Raw genomic sequence first — 15,105 nt, 5'->3', positions numbered from 1 at the left:
CTTGGCCCACAATGATCAAAGAAAGTGAGTAACAGCCTTGTCCTTCCTCACAGACCGAGGATATCAAGTAAGTGTGAGGTATGAGTCACTTAGTCACTCAACCTCCGGCACTCTGGGCTCAGCAGCCACTCGTCCGTGAACCGGTCACGCCTGGCTACTGACATTTCAAAATAACAATAAGTATTACATCTCCGCTGAGACGTTTGATGCATCACCACCTAGTTCTTTGTAGAGAAAAGTAGGTATCAACCTACTTTTTACTTTAGTACCAATAAATGTAATGCCTGTTTTTGTCACTCAAAGACATGCAGAGGTATATAATATGAATAAAAGGCATACTGAATGCAGAGGTATATAACATGAATTTTGTAAAGCTTATTTATTAATAATATTAGCTTAATTGCTTATTGCGCCTTATATTTAAAGCAATCGGCTCACCCCCAATTATATGGGACTTCTAACACAAATGGTAAAAAGTGGGTGTACATTGTATAGCGGCATTACGTGCCGTAATGTGCAGATGCACTTTTGTCTACCCCTTCGGGGACAAAAGGAATGACGTTGTTGTTTCAAATATAATACCTCATCAAATTAGTAAAAAAAGTAGTCGCCCCGTTAAGGAAAAGAACACAATTTCCCTTAAATCATTAGATTAATAGGGTAATGACGAATTAGAATTAGGTACTTAAGCACATGAATAATACAGATATACATATTATATCTAGATATCTAAGAGATAAAGTAACAGTTAAAAGTAGATTACAATCTATTAAAGGAACTTGATTTATCATTTATCGTGTCATCAGCATTAACAAGAACTTAATTGTTTTTTATTGTTGATCTTACGACGATACCAATGCCGTTTAATAAAAGGTATTAAAATTGTTTAACATTCATCACCTGTCGCGTAGAACGTTTAGAAAGAAATAGTACACACGTTTTAGTCATTTGTTTTCAAGTATTTTTCAATGTAATAATAATATTGCTTCCATGCCGATTTCGGCTACGGTGACCGTTTCATTGACTACTGGCGTTTGTCATGGGCTGTGGCTGGAAAACCACCGTTGTTATAAATATTCTGCCATAGAGTGGACACGTGAGAGCACCATTAACATATTCTGTAATAGCAATGTGATATCCCATTAAGAACAACAAAGTACTCACTTGACTCTTAATAACTAAGATTCTCTCTAATATACATATATAGGGCTAAGAAAATTTAAATGTTTTCGCTATTCACATTCACATCTCACAAAGGTCATTAATCCAGCAGATTATGATCATACGAACTTGATGCAGGAATCAAGTACCCGGCACATTGCACATCGGCTATTTACTGTGGTTTCCTTTATTTCATGGAACACGGCTAATTTCTGTGATCGAGGTATGTAACTTTTATAGTGGTGAACGCATCGATGAAATAACGATTGAAATGTAAAATACCATACGAATGAAACATGAATTATTTTCTCAAGCGGAAACTAGGTAATCCAACTATTTCTCTACTCTTATTTATTACTACCTTGAAATCCAGTGAAATATACATAACAATGTTTAACTCAATTAAAACTGCAAAGAGACAGTATTTGGCGCCGTCCATTAATGCAGGTGAGGTGTTTTGAGTGTTGTTATGACCCATTCATAAAAATGTCACCACTCAGACATTTTTAAGTAATAAAACTATATTACTTACTGCCGCACTCAGAGACAGTTAATGATTACTTAAACTATTCCTTACTAACGGTTTTGTATTGAAAACAATTACTAAGGACTGGGTTAAGTAACCATTAAGTGACTCTGAGTACGGCGGTTAATTTGGTTAAAGTTTTAGTCCATAGAATACACCCACACAACGTTTGACGAAAAAATAAATACACGTGATATTTTATGAAACCCTCCGTACCCCTCGTGATGTTTTATCAAACCCCCTCCCCCAATGGAACCTCGTGTGATTAATGGACGTCCCCTTTGTAATTCTAGAAAAGTTTAGCCTCCTAAAGAATTTTTTACGAAGCACTAAAAATAGAACTGACTAAAAGTTAATTAATTTTGAATACTTAAATGAACTGATAGTAAATGTTATCGTATGACACGTTAAACTCGATAAGACATCTACCAATATCTTTTAGTATATGAAAATTAATACAACGTCGCATTAATGTTTTACAAAAATATGTATGAGTATGTACAATATTCATTTAATACAAAAATAGTTTTAATGAAATCTTTTCACCGAAATAAAATACACGAAAATGCTTCACAAATCAGAGTGCCGAAAAAGCATCATAGATTATGCAATAAAAACTCAGTTGTGTCTATATTTATTGAGTTTCGTTACTCAATTCGGGCGAAGCGATGCAATTGCAGTTTTCATAGAAGAAAACGCACCTTAGCGTGCAACTAGAGAAATCATCACAGCTATGCATATTTATAATCTATAGCTTTCTCCCTCTAGTATTCGATTTGTTCAAATAATATTTACATTTAGTACTTTACTGTGTGATTTTATCATTCAATTTAATTTATGTGTATTGAAGATATACATCTGATTCCTTTTAGTGCATTCCATAAAATATTCGTAATTTATTTCCTTGAATGATAATGTCGTGACTTTCCAAAATGTATTTACATATTATATTTGTTTTTGATTAGTAGCCGCCGGTCAAAGTAAGGTTAAAGTACACAAAGAAAAATAATTACGTTTAATAATTACACTTTTATAGCTTACTATACACCTTCCTAAGATGGTGATCATCAATATAAACACGAACTAACTATTCTCAGTTAAATACAGATAGATAATACAGTCTTATATTTTGTAGTCTTAATAAAATGTTCTTCTTAATTGGTCGTAAAAAAAAATATAATCGGGAAAATATACTCGTCATTTTATAACGTTTCTTTAAAAAAATGTTAACAATTTTTTAAAGACAAGTGTGTTTTCTTACAATTTAAGGTTTTTATTACTAGATATAAGTATATAAATATAAATTATAAACAGGAACCTGTCGCCTACAGACGGATAATAAATTATTCAAACTCTGAATTATAACGAGAAATACGTTATTTAACAACGGAAGAAGAAACTAATAACTATCCAAATTAATAGTTATGCAACTTTTCACGAAAACGAATTATTTTAATACCAACACTAAAATTTTGCTAAAAGATAAAATAGTAATCAAAATTTGACTCTACTAAAGTAAAAACTGTTCTATAAACCACTCAAACATTGGTAAATACTTATGGCTATCAAACGCAATCACAAAACATTTGCTAAACATAAGCATCGGAGTTATGAATAACGGTGTTCCACGCGCATAACCTTGGTCACCGCTCTCCGCCAACTGACCATGAAATTAAAATGTTGCTAAAATTATGTTTTGTTTACCATTGTGTCTTTGGGACTCTATTCTACTGATTGACAGTTTTTTAAGAGTTTATGGTTACACAATGCCCAACGTGGTCATAGGTTAGTGGATGAAGCAACTGACTGACTGCTGTTCCGGCGATTCGCTATGGTAGTGTCGACATCTTAAACGTTTAAACGGAAATTATATTAATAATTGTTGCAATTTTTTTGTCCGTGTTGATGCTATGTAAAAATGGGGAGCTATGTTGTATGAAATAAAAATATTAACAGCTGAGCGTAACGTTGACTGACTCGTTGGTCGAGTGGTCGCAAGTGCGACTGCCGAACAAGGGGTCTCGGGTTCGATTCCCGGGTCGGGCAAAGTATTACTGGGCTTTTTTCGGATTTTCGAAAATTTCTCGGTAGTAGCACGGAGTCTGGAATTGTGTCCAGAATATGGCAATAGGCTCACCCCCTATTACATGGGACTTATAACACAAATGGTGAAAAGTGGGTGTACATTGAATAGCGGCATTACGTGCCGTAATGTGCACCTCTGCCTACCCCTTCGGGGATAAAAAAAAAAAGGCGTGACGTTGTGTGTGTGCGTAATGTTATGCAAAAGTGCCTAAATTAGTGTTAAATCAAAAAAAAATATATTTTGTATGATTTTTAAATCTAAAAAACATTCTGAAATTGTATAACCGATATAATCATAATATTAGAACTATATTTGAATAACAAACAAACTTTGGCAGCAACATTATTGCACCGAGCTACCAGGATATCATAACACGCGACAGTATTTGTAAGCACATCAATACTTAGCTGACTATCCCTCTGTAAAAACCCAATGTCCATTTACTTTGTGCCAGCGGCCAATGAAACGATGTTGTCATTGCATAGGTGCCTACAGTTGAGCAACAAAGTAATAAATCGGATACCCTAATACGTGGCCTTTTAAACTCCATTATATTAAATGCAAATAATATTGTAAAACAAAATGTCAGACAATTTGATATACTGAAGATATTTCCGTTACAAAGATAAACTAACCTTTCAATGACGATCAGCAATATATTTTGAGTTGCACATAAGATAAGACTACCATGCATATAGTAAATATTTTACAATTCCGAAGTCTTGACAGAAATTACGAAAATCCCGTTCATACTCATAATTTTTTGTACTTTAATCCGCAACTCTTTTTATCCGCAGCTACCAGGATCGCATAACAGTTAAGAAGATCAATGCTCTACATTTTTTGCACTGTATAACTGCGCGTTTCCTTACGCCTCACGTATAACATTACCACACAAAGTTACAGCATATTACATTAGAAAACATGGACAGTGATCACTGTAATCTATATAACGAGCTTTCCCAATAATGTTGTCGGATCATAAAGACTTAGTGAAAACGTCATTAGGCCTACACTGTCTCCTTTTCACTTTCATTATAAGTGTACTAGGAGAACAGACTTTTGAAGTGATCAACAAAGATTTGGAGCTTTTGTGATTGTTAAGTGAATAATATTGTTATTTCGAAGTCGTGTCTCGGAGAAATTCTGATTGAAATGAAATAAATTTTAGATATTTCGTGAAATGTGAAATGATCGGGGTTTCAAACGCTGTCTGTCCATTTTCCTTATACGTGTGACAGATACAGGCCCCTGTTTTAGACAGGTAAGTACTCAATACCTATAGAACCTGATATCTCAATAGTAAAAACCCAATTTTATGAACATTGCCTTCCTTCTTCTCTTAAATATTCAACATAAATAATAAATAAATGAACATTAAATTATTACAATGTATTTTCACTTTCTTAGAATACAAAACACGATTCTACATTGTTATCAGCCAAATCCTTAAAAAGGAAAACCTCAACACAGGTAAAAAGCCGAGGCGATCATATCAGTATCAGTACAATACTGAATGAATTTGACACAAAGGTCATGTGGAGTCGTTGCGTATGCGCACAAAGCCAGTATTTATAGAACGGTGACAGACGGTCAAATGGTACATGCAGTGTAAATGGTCGATTGGCTAATGGACCTTATAGTGTAGTCTGTTGAGGATCATAACTTGAATATTGAGGACGTATGATACTCATGTATAAAGATTCTGACACACGTGTGAGTAGCCAGTACTTGTTGCTTTTGATATGGAAAATATTTACATGTAGGTATATGTATGTGTGTATATGGGATGAATGGGATACGTTTGAGTATTTAAAGGTCAATAACCTCAATATATCTAATCAGATGTCTGTTTATAAGGAGTCTCGACTCGAGTTCAGTACTCAAATTGAATAAAGTATTATTTTGGATATTCGTGTTGGTAACTCAGAGCCTAAACAGGTCACAAAAACATGGCAAACGATAAAATAACCCTTTAGCTCCATGGGCCGTAATACAGTCAAAATACATCACATAGGAACGTTGTAAAGGGGATTATAAAAACCTTAACAAAGTCATTTAAACAAACATAAAATTAAAACCTTGATTATACACATCATTATCATTAACACAACATCTAATTGAAAGATTTAATGAAGTAATCTCATTAGTATACTAAATACCTTTTCTTAATAAGACAATTATTTATAACCACGTCACGACAGCAACTACTCAAGTGAATATAAACTTTAGTACTTAGAGAATAGAGTTTAATTAAAGGTGTGGTTGATAAGACGTTTTGTATGATGAAGGTAAGCAAAAAGTTTCGTTCCCAGGGCTATTGTGCAAAGTGTATCAAGGCGTTTAGTCGACCAATTACTGACAAGAATAGCAAAAGCCACCAATGACAAATTTAGCAACACGTAATGGAAGTATTTTGTTCGTAAGAATACACAATAGATACAAGATTTTGGTCTATATTATTACAAGCATTATAGTACTAGATTGCTAAAAATAAGGTGCAGTCGAAACCACCTGTTCAAGTAGTTTATAAGTGAGTTATTTGCAGTTTATGTATTCTTGGTATCTAGAGACTCATTGGGACTTTAGTATCGACACTGATAGTTACAGAAACATCCCATTAGTTGCAGTTTATATATTCTTGGTATCTGAAGACTCTTCAGGACTAATAGTACCGTATCGTCATTGATAGTTATAGACACATCTACGAGTATAGTAGTCTCCCGCTTAGTCTAGACTGTCTAAGGTAGTTAGATATCTAGTTCTGCAGACAAATGTTATCGTAAGACATTGTCCAAATGCGTAATCGATTTGTACCCCAAAATTTCCTATGTGCGTTGCCCACAAATTCATTAGGATTTTTCTTTTTAGTGTAACAATTTTCAACAAAACTTTCACGAAAATAATTGAGACAAAGAAAGTAAGATGATTTCATCACATACGTAAGTTAATTAGGTGTGACAAATAGGACGCGTGCAACAGTCGCACTAGTAACCAATCACAACAGACAAGAGATTTTACACTAATTTTCACACAACACAACACTTCTAAAAATTTCCAAAATTCCACAGGGAAAGTGAAAATCAAGATTATTATGTCCATTTTTTCCAATTCTATTTTCCATAAATAGGAACCTTCCTATCCTTTAAGCTAAGATAGGTAAAAATCTAAATGTTCTTTTCACCAGTCTATAAGTAACACCTAACATTAGTAGGCGCTACGTCAAGTTAAGTAACTTTTACAAAGCCCAAAATTTACTCCTGGAAAAAAAGCGCCTAACACTGACAAACAGACTGACGGACAATTCAATTTGACGTTTCAAAAGTGCCTAATTTTGGATTAATTGAAATAAATGCTTTGACTTTGAATTTGAATGTCCAGATCGCATTGGACAGCTCAATGCAGACAAAGTCACGGGCAAAAGCTAGTATAATATAATATCTCCATTCAAAAGCGACAATGTTACAATTTCACGGAAGTAAAAGTGTCAGCTCTCGTGGTCTCGCTGCGCATAGGTCACGGGTTAACTACCCGACTCGGTGCAGTAATTACTACTACCTGTATTACATACATAATTATATGTTATATGTATTCTCCAGTGTGGGAGAGCCATGCTTCGGCACGAATGGGCCGGCTCGACCGGAGTGATCACAGAAAACCGACGTGAAACAACGCTTGCGTTGTGTGAGTGAGATTACCGAAGGCCCAATTACCCCGATCTTAATTTACCAATCCCTGATTCCCCAACAATCTTTGAATTCCCAACAAAAAGCCGGTAACATACTTGTAACGCCTCTGGTGTTTCAGGTGTCCATGGGCGGCTGCGATTGCTTACCATCAGGTGATCCGTCAGGTCGTTTACCGGCTTAGAACATAACAAAACTCGTGTTTGTGTTCGTTTTCACTATGTAAACTGTTGCTTCACATATTATAAAAATCAGTTCCTATCAGTCAAGAAGAGTCAGTCAGTCTGTATAAAAGCGATAAACGCAAAAACCACTGGACGGATTTCGATGACCGATTCTAATCGCATTCAGTTTTTTTTTTAAGAAATTTCTACTTACAAAAAGTAAAAGTGTTTCCTTTTAACCAAATAATTTATTTTCTGAATTGAATAACTTATTATATAAACAGAATTATATTACACACACTCAACCTGGTTGAGTATATCGTCTTTAATTTTTTGAAAAAAAAAAATATTTTATTGTAGATATGTACCACAACATACCCAGACCCAAAAAAAGAATAATTTATAGATCTCATAAAGAATTTGCCATGCGCATATTGCGTGCGGGAATCGAATTCTAAATCTAATAATGTTCGTTCTCAACAAAATATTGTACAACACAAAATCAAACATCATATAGTAAGTACACATCTTGACATTGAAACATCAAATACCACGTAGGTGTGGAGTACTGCTCGAACCGGTTCGATTCCCGGCCGGTGACCCACTGAACCCGAAACACAGTGAACACATGAATCATGTACAAGGATGTACCGACAATCATTTTAAAACAGTTATTTTCGAAGTATTCAAAATGCAAGTAATATTGTTCTCTCAAAATGAGAATTTGTATTAGCATTTCCATACATTTGAACACTGTTTAATTTTTGTAAACAACTTCAGAATAAGGAAGAGAATTTTCTTCTTAGTTTTTTTTTTACGCGAGTAAAGTGTGATTTTTAGTTAATTTAGTATGTCTTACGATAGTTATTAATTATTATAAAAATCTGATAAATGTGACAAATAAACAACCATACTGTTTTAATTAATGAATACCTACAAGATTTTGTAAAAAGTTGCGTTGAACACAAAATATAAAAAGATAGACATTTATTAAAGTGGCAACAAGAGAAAAACAAAGACTATAAAGGTAAAGCCAGCGCCAATCAAGGTCCTATGCTAATGTACTGCCTGCATTTATAAGTGTTGGGATTTCCACCTCCCTGCTGCATTAAAGTATCCGTTACATTGAAAACCCATCGTTGTATTATAATATCAAATTGATTATTAAGAAGTCCTAAGTACCTATAGTTTTGATCCAGAGCAGCGGACTACCTAGCGGGTTTACCGGGGCTCCGGCTCAGGCTTCGGGTTTTTTTTTTAAGAGGAGAAAATCATATGTATTATGATTTCTGAGAGGCGAGAGCGATTGCCAGACTCTTACTGACTAAAAACCACCCCGTTCCTAATTCTGCTTTGAGCTAGAGACCCGGTTACCCGTTAGGTTGTCCGTAGCTCCGGTGCCAATCTAACTATAACATGGAAAATATCTTCCACTATTTAAAACCTAACACTTAAAGGCATTACAAATAGGAGCTATGAAATACTAGTAAAATGGTTGACAGCACAGACCACAGGTATCGTCACGCGCCGCCAAGTGGAGAATCATTCACACTGTGCTTCACGTAACCTATGGCTCGGGACAAAAAATCCTCGGCAATCATTTCATCACCTTCACGGAGTACTGAAGAATTATTTCGTCGAACACGCTCCGTCAGGTACAGCATCAAAAAAAAGTTATTTTCATCATCAAATTGTAACAATTAAGTGGGAGCCTTCGATCCACGCGAATAAATCGACATTGTGTGAAACTACACTTGTTTTTTTTTGTCGTTTTTCTAACTTCTGGGAATCTTTAGAGTTCGTGAAGTAAGTATCGTGTTCAAATAGTTTAATGTTTTTGTTTAATTGTTAATACTTTGAAGCGTGATGTTTGGTTTTTTCTATTGCAGCTATTACAACAGTTTTTTTTTGCCCTGAATGCGTGCAAATGATCGGTATCTTGTTATCGAACCTGCTAACTATATGATATCGAGTTACTTATTGTCCACCATAAAAACTTTAAATTTCTTAATGTTATTCGAACAGAGAATTTAATTAAAAAGTTCTGTAATTATAATTAACTCAATTAAAGACAATTACTGTCATACTCTGAGACATTAATTAATGATTACTTAACCCAGTACAGCAATTGTTGTTTTCGATAAAAATCGTTACTAAGGCATAATTAGTAATCATTAGAACAGGAAGGAGGAGAACAGAAAGGGACATTCATGCAGTTCAATCAATACAATATTTAAAAATTCGTTAAAACTATCATATCGTTGAATTAACCTACTTTCACAATTAATTTGGAATCATGTGCAGCTTAAATCAGTAATCAATTAATTACGATTAAGATTTCAGATTAGCTACGATTACATACATTCGACGATTTGCATAAAAAGTAAGTTTTATTGAAAAAAGATATCTCTAGAACTTTCGCTCACAATGGCTAATGACCTGTCACTTCCTACATACAATTATTTGTATTAGTCATATATAATAGCTCATAGTACTACAAACGTACCACCTACATTTTTATGTACTACTATTTCACCCACTGACACATCTTACGCCTACACTTCATTAATAATTTCTTCATATGTATAAACCACGTGTATATTAAATAGTACACACATATTTAATTATGGTACAGAAAAGTTTGTAGTTTATTAGAGAGAATTACTTTTTAATTCAGGAGAACTGAAAAGTAATTTACGTCCCTAAGTCTTTTCAGGGGGCCTAGACAAAATCCAAGCGTTTTCCGCACAATCGTTTTCCGTTCACGCTAAGGACTTTGCGTTAGCGTGTCGAAAATGGTAGACAAGTTACAAATGGAACGTGAAACGCTCATTCCGCAGCGTTAACCGAAACACTCTATAATTAGGCTATGGAATAGCGTTTGTAAATGTTACAGCGACATTATTGCGCTGTCAATGTCAAACACAACATACGCGGGATAACAAAATTATTCAAAAGTTTTGTGTGTTGGAACTTGGAAGTGATTGAAGAGTAAATTATTACAAAGAAAGTAAGTAAACATGTTTAAATAACAATTCAAGTAAATGTAAGAACTGTAAGATTATAGTTCTACTGTAATCTTACAGTTCAGTAGGTACTAGTTAGTATCTTTATAAAAATGTAATAAAATAGTTTTATTGCGATGAGTATTCAAATCAATCCACCCCGAAGGCTACCCACTGACCTAATATTTTTTTAAATTTTAGATGGAATCTAGACTTCGTGCGAGTCCCGAGCAATTTAGTTTACTAATAGAATTTATGGAAAGGCAGGTTTTTCCCGATATTTTTTCATCTATTCCACATTTTCTTTCTCATTTTACCTACTTATTATGGAATGCGTAATGTAAACAACCTCACAATGGTGCACTTATATGATTGCGGGTCTTACATTTGTTATTCCAATAAAGTTAAACTTGATTCTAAACCTTAACACTTGTTGATTAGGTATGGTATTAGAATGCTGGTAGCAAACTTTATGTTTACTGGCTCTAATTCTCACGGGACCTTAATCTTATGAATTCTATTTTTAGCCATGGTGATCTTTCAAGGCCTCAAATGGGACTTCAAGGAAAGGTTCGGAGTGAAGGTTTGTGGCAGGAATTGGCAGAAATTTTAAATGCAGTGGGTGGTGGTATTAACAAAACAGCTGACAAATGGAAAAGGGTAATAAGCTATTAATTATTAAAAGAATTATGTATAGCTGTTGCATATGCAGAGCATTAATTTCAAAGTATTATTTTAAATTTTGTGCTACAGGTATGGTCTGACTGGAAGACCAAAACAAAAAAGAAGGCCTCTGTTATAAATCGGGACATCCATGGTACTGGTGGTGGGCCCAGTAGGGGAAAACCATTGAGTCGTCTTGAGGAAAGGGTGTTAAGAATAATTGGGGTCAGCTCAATTACTGGTAATCAAGCTGTACAAGAAGCAGGCTTTCAAGTAAGTGAACCCTTCATACATTGCTTTTTTTGTAAAAACTTATTTTCAGATTTCATAAAACTTCATCCATAGTTTTCATCAATAACAAGTGTTATTCCTTTTTGTACTTAGGAAGAACCTCAAGTAAGACATGCAGCTGATACAACAGACACGGTACCATCACTAGTGGATGAGACAGAGTTCACTATAATAGAAATAGCTCCAGAAAGTACATCCACATCAGTGCCTGTGCCGGATATTACTGTTCCACCTAATCGTCCTGACAGTCCTGTGCCAGGCCCTTCAAATTGTAGAACTGTACAAAGAGGTAATAATTACAAAATGTATCAGGATTCCTAGAAATGAATTATTCAAATAATTATTGATACCTACTAGTTCAGCAACACTAACAAATAAAATTTAAATTACTTCACTCGCAATATCTTTTTTCAATTTCGTCCACCATTATTTTAAGCATGGTAGATTTTCTACTATTCATTCACAAAATACAGAGTAATAAAAATAACTTTTATCTGTTCACAGAAAGATCGCCTATATCCCCCGGCGCTTCTACTCCGCGTCGTCACCGTGTCAGACAGCGAAGACTCCGCCAAACACCGTTCGACCGAGCCACTAGCGAGTTTGTTGCAATAGAGAAGAACCGGTTGCGTTTGGAACAGGAGAGGGAAACTCGCCAACACAATTTGGACATGGAGCGATTAAAAATAGAAGCAGAGCGGGTGAAAATGGAGGCAGACCGCGTCCGGGTCGAGGCAGATCGCGTCCGGGTCGAAGAAGCCCGTTTGGCCATAGAGGCAGACCTACTAGCCTCAAATCAAACACTAAGTTCTCAAATCACAAGTCTAATTTCCTTATTGGAGACTCGTGATTTGAGACCAAGTTAGTTATTATACAAAAAAAAGATGTTCTAACTAGTATTAATACTTACTGTGATTTTAGTTTTTTTTTGCACTGTGATAATTTTTTAGATTTAAGTTATTATGATTTTGCATGTAGTTAGTTAATACACAAAAAAAGATGATTTATCTAGTATTCAATACTTACTGTGATTTTAGTTTTTTTTTACACTGTTATAATTTTTTAGATTTAAGTTATTATGATTTTGCATGTATGTAGTTGGTAAATATACAAAAAGGTAATTTAAACTACTAAAAGACTGTTTTTATTTATTATTTTATCTTCTAGAATTAGGTTTTAGTCACAAATTAATATGAATATGTGCCATGTAATTACACTTTTTCGTGCATAGTGTAAGAATAATAATATAATAAAACATATTGTAAAGAATATAAAACCTTTTTAATTTTGCTACGTTACATTTTACAAAATTACACACTAATTAAGTCTCGACAAAAGATTACTAAGTGCTGCCCTGCCTTGAAGCAACTCACTTTGGTTGCTAGCAGCACCAACACTGTCAGACGCATTATTATGCTGCGCATCATCTTCTACTTCCATTACAGGTGGAGAAGGTAAATTAGCCTCTAAAGCCATGTTGTGTAACACACAACAGGCAAGTACAATATTCCCAGCAACCGTAGGATGGTAATGTAAGGTCCTGTGTCTTAACAAGCACCTCCAACGTGACTTCAGCAATCCAAAACAGCGTTCTATACAGTTCCTTGCTTGTACATGTCGCTGAGTATACGTATCTTCAACAGAGCCAGGAACTGCATTTAATATTGGAGTCATCAGCCATGGCCGCTGTGGATACCCAGAATCACCTAAAAAAATACATAAATAAATATTAGCACCATGTTATAATTATTTGCCACACAACAACTAATTAGTTTTTCATATATTTTTGAATAAAATGTTTTTATTAACATAAAACAAAAATATTTGCCCTATAATTTAAATTTCACATATTTTTAGATTTTATTTAAAGGTAAAATTGTAGTCTTCAAGATTGTTAGCATGGTTATGGTCTTAAATTTAAATAACAAATTTATTCTTTAAACAAAAATACTACATTATTTATTAACCTACCTAACAACCACACTTGTTCTCCATTTTGGTGCAACTCTCGCATAAATGTTTCCATTCTGCTAGATGCCCATATGAATGAGTCATGGGTGGCTCCTCCAAACTTTGAATTGACATTTATAATTTTTAAATTACTGTCGCATACCTGTTAACAAAGGAAAAATTTAAGAAACATATAAATACATTTCTGTAGTTACATACTATTTCAAGCATTAATAGTTATTATTACAAGCCACAAGCAAATGTAAACTTACCATTTGTACATTCAATGAATGATAACCTTTTCGGTTAAAATATAAATGCTCATCTTCTGATGGCTTGACTAATGCTATGTGGGTGCAGTCTATGCATCCAACTACACCCGGGAGTCTAAACCGCCGCTGAAACCTATGGAAAACATAATACATATTTTATATTATAGTCAACAATTGCTTTTTAGATACATATTTAGAACCTAGTGTGGATACATGGCTCAATGAAGCATTTTCTAATACCTGTTGGCCTTAAAGTATATTAATAATGTTTAGTGTAAAATACTAGTAGTGAAGTATATAAATATAGTTGACATAACTATCATAACTTACTCAAGTCTTATTTGGGCTCGTTGTTGTGGCGACCTCGGAAACACAATCCATTTATTTATAATGGCTGGGTGGCTCAATGCATCAACAACCTGTCGTATGCACCTACTGGCAGTTCTTTGCACCAAATGCTGCGATAGTCCAACAATGCGTTGATATGAACCCGTAGCTAAAAAGCTGAGAGTACACAAAACCTGAAACATGATTTCATTGAGATATGATAAAGGCACTTAATAATGTTATGTACCTAAGTAGGTAAGGTTAGAAGAACAAAACGTACCTTGAGTTGTAAGCTAATCTCCCGGGTGCCTTTTAATGAGGTTAAATGCCGCAAATCATCACAAAGACTCCGAAATGTTTGTTTGTCTAACCTAAATCGATGAACAAATTCTAAATCTGGTATATTTACAATTTCGTCCAGTTTACGCCGATCTAATCTCGTTTGACGTCTTTGCAATGCTGCTTCATTATTTGCTGACCAAAATAATCGTAAGGAATGCATTTTCACTACTTAATTTAACTTAAACTCACAACAAAAATAACAATGTTTACTCCTTCTCACAGTTAGCGTCAGGGACCGACCTCCCGCTAACAGAGCGTGTCGCGGAAACGTCAAAATATCACTAGCGTTTGTCAAAAGTGCCACTTGTCTACCATTTTGATGAAAATTTTTGGCGTTTACGTTTTACGCTCACTCCAACGTTCCTTTCCGCATGAGGAATAATGACTTTGTCTACCAATTTAGCAGCAGTCACGTGACATCGAGTTAGCAAATGTCAAATCCATACAATTTGATTTTTCTGTTGGCATTAACGCTTACAGAAAAGGGATTTTGTCTAGGCCCCCAGATCCAGATTGTGTGAATAGCTTAAAAGTTCTCAAGCAATTGAGTAAAATGAAGCCCTTTTTATAAAAGCTTTAACCGTTTTTTTGAGTGGGAAATCATCCAATGCCTTCTCTCGCATTAGGTGAGA

At 34.6% G+C, this 15,105-nt stretch overlaps 3 protein-coding genes across 5 annotated transcripts in view; 1 reads left to right on the top strand and 2 right to left on the bottom strand.

Moving 5' to 3' along the window:
• The window catches only part of LOC118273896 (uncharacterized), an 80,285-nt gene that overhangs the window by 40,634 nt on the left and 24,546 nt on the right, over positions 1 to 15,105 (bottom strand). The window lies entirely within an intron of this gene.
• On the top strand, positions 10,340 to 12,716 carry LOC118262678 (myb/SANT-like DNA-binding domain-containing protein 4). Of its 2 annotated transcripts, XM_035574219.2 has the most exons (6): positions 10,340 to 10,633; positions 10,830 to 10,891; positions 11,156 to 11,288; positions 11,382 to 11,564; positions 11,676 to 11,871; positions 12,087 to 12,716. In XM_035574219.2, exons 2-6 carry the CDS (start codon positions 10,830 to 10,832, stop codon positions 12,446 to 12,448), a joined length of 936 nt encoding a protein of 311 aa, XP_035430112.2. In that variant the 5' UTR covers positions 10,340 to 10,633; the 3' UTR covers positions 12,449 to 12,716. The 2 variants fall into 2 exon arrangements, with proteins under 2 accessions (XP_035430112.2, XP_035430113.2); XM_035574220.2 differs by lacking the exon at positions 10,830 to 10,891.
• On the bottom strand, positions 12,842 to 14,976 carry LOC126913079 (putative nuclease HARBI1). Its single transcript, XM_050707885.1, has 5 exons — positions 14,412 to 14,976; positions 14,135 to 14,325; positions 13,805 to 13,937; positions 13,554 to 13,695; positions 12,842 to 13,288 (listed from the first exon to the last, which is right to left on the bottom strand). The coding sequence occupies exons 1-5, from the start codon at positions 14,631 to 14,633 to the stop codon at positions 12,900 to 12,902; spliced, it is 1,077 nt and encodes a 358-aa protein (XP_050563842.1). The 5' UTR covers positions 14,634 to 14,976; the 3' UTR covers positions 12,842 to 12,899.

This window comes from Spodoptera frugiperda, chromosome 3 (genome assembly GCF_023101765.2).
Source record: "Spodoptera frugiperda isolate SF20-4 chromosome 3, AGI-APGP_CSIRO_Sfru_2.0, whole genome shotgun sequence".
NCBI classification, from domain to species: Eukaryota; Metazoa; Arthropoda; class Insecta; order Lepidoptera; family Noctuidae; genus Spodoptera; species Spodoptera frugiperda.
Note: the sequence above shows the minus strand (reverse complement) of the source record. Positions and strands in the feature narration are given on the sequence as shown.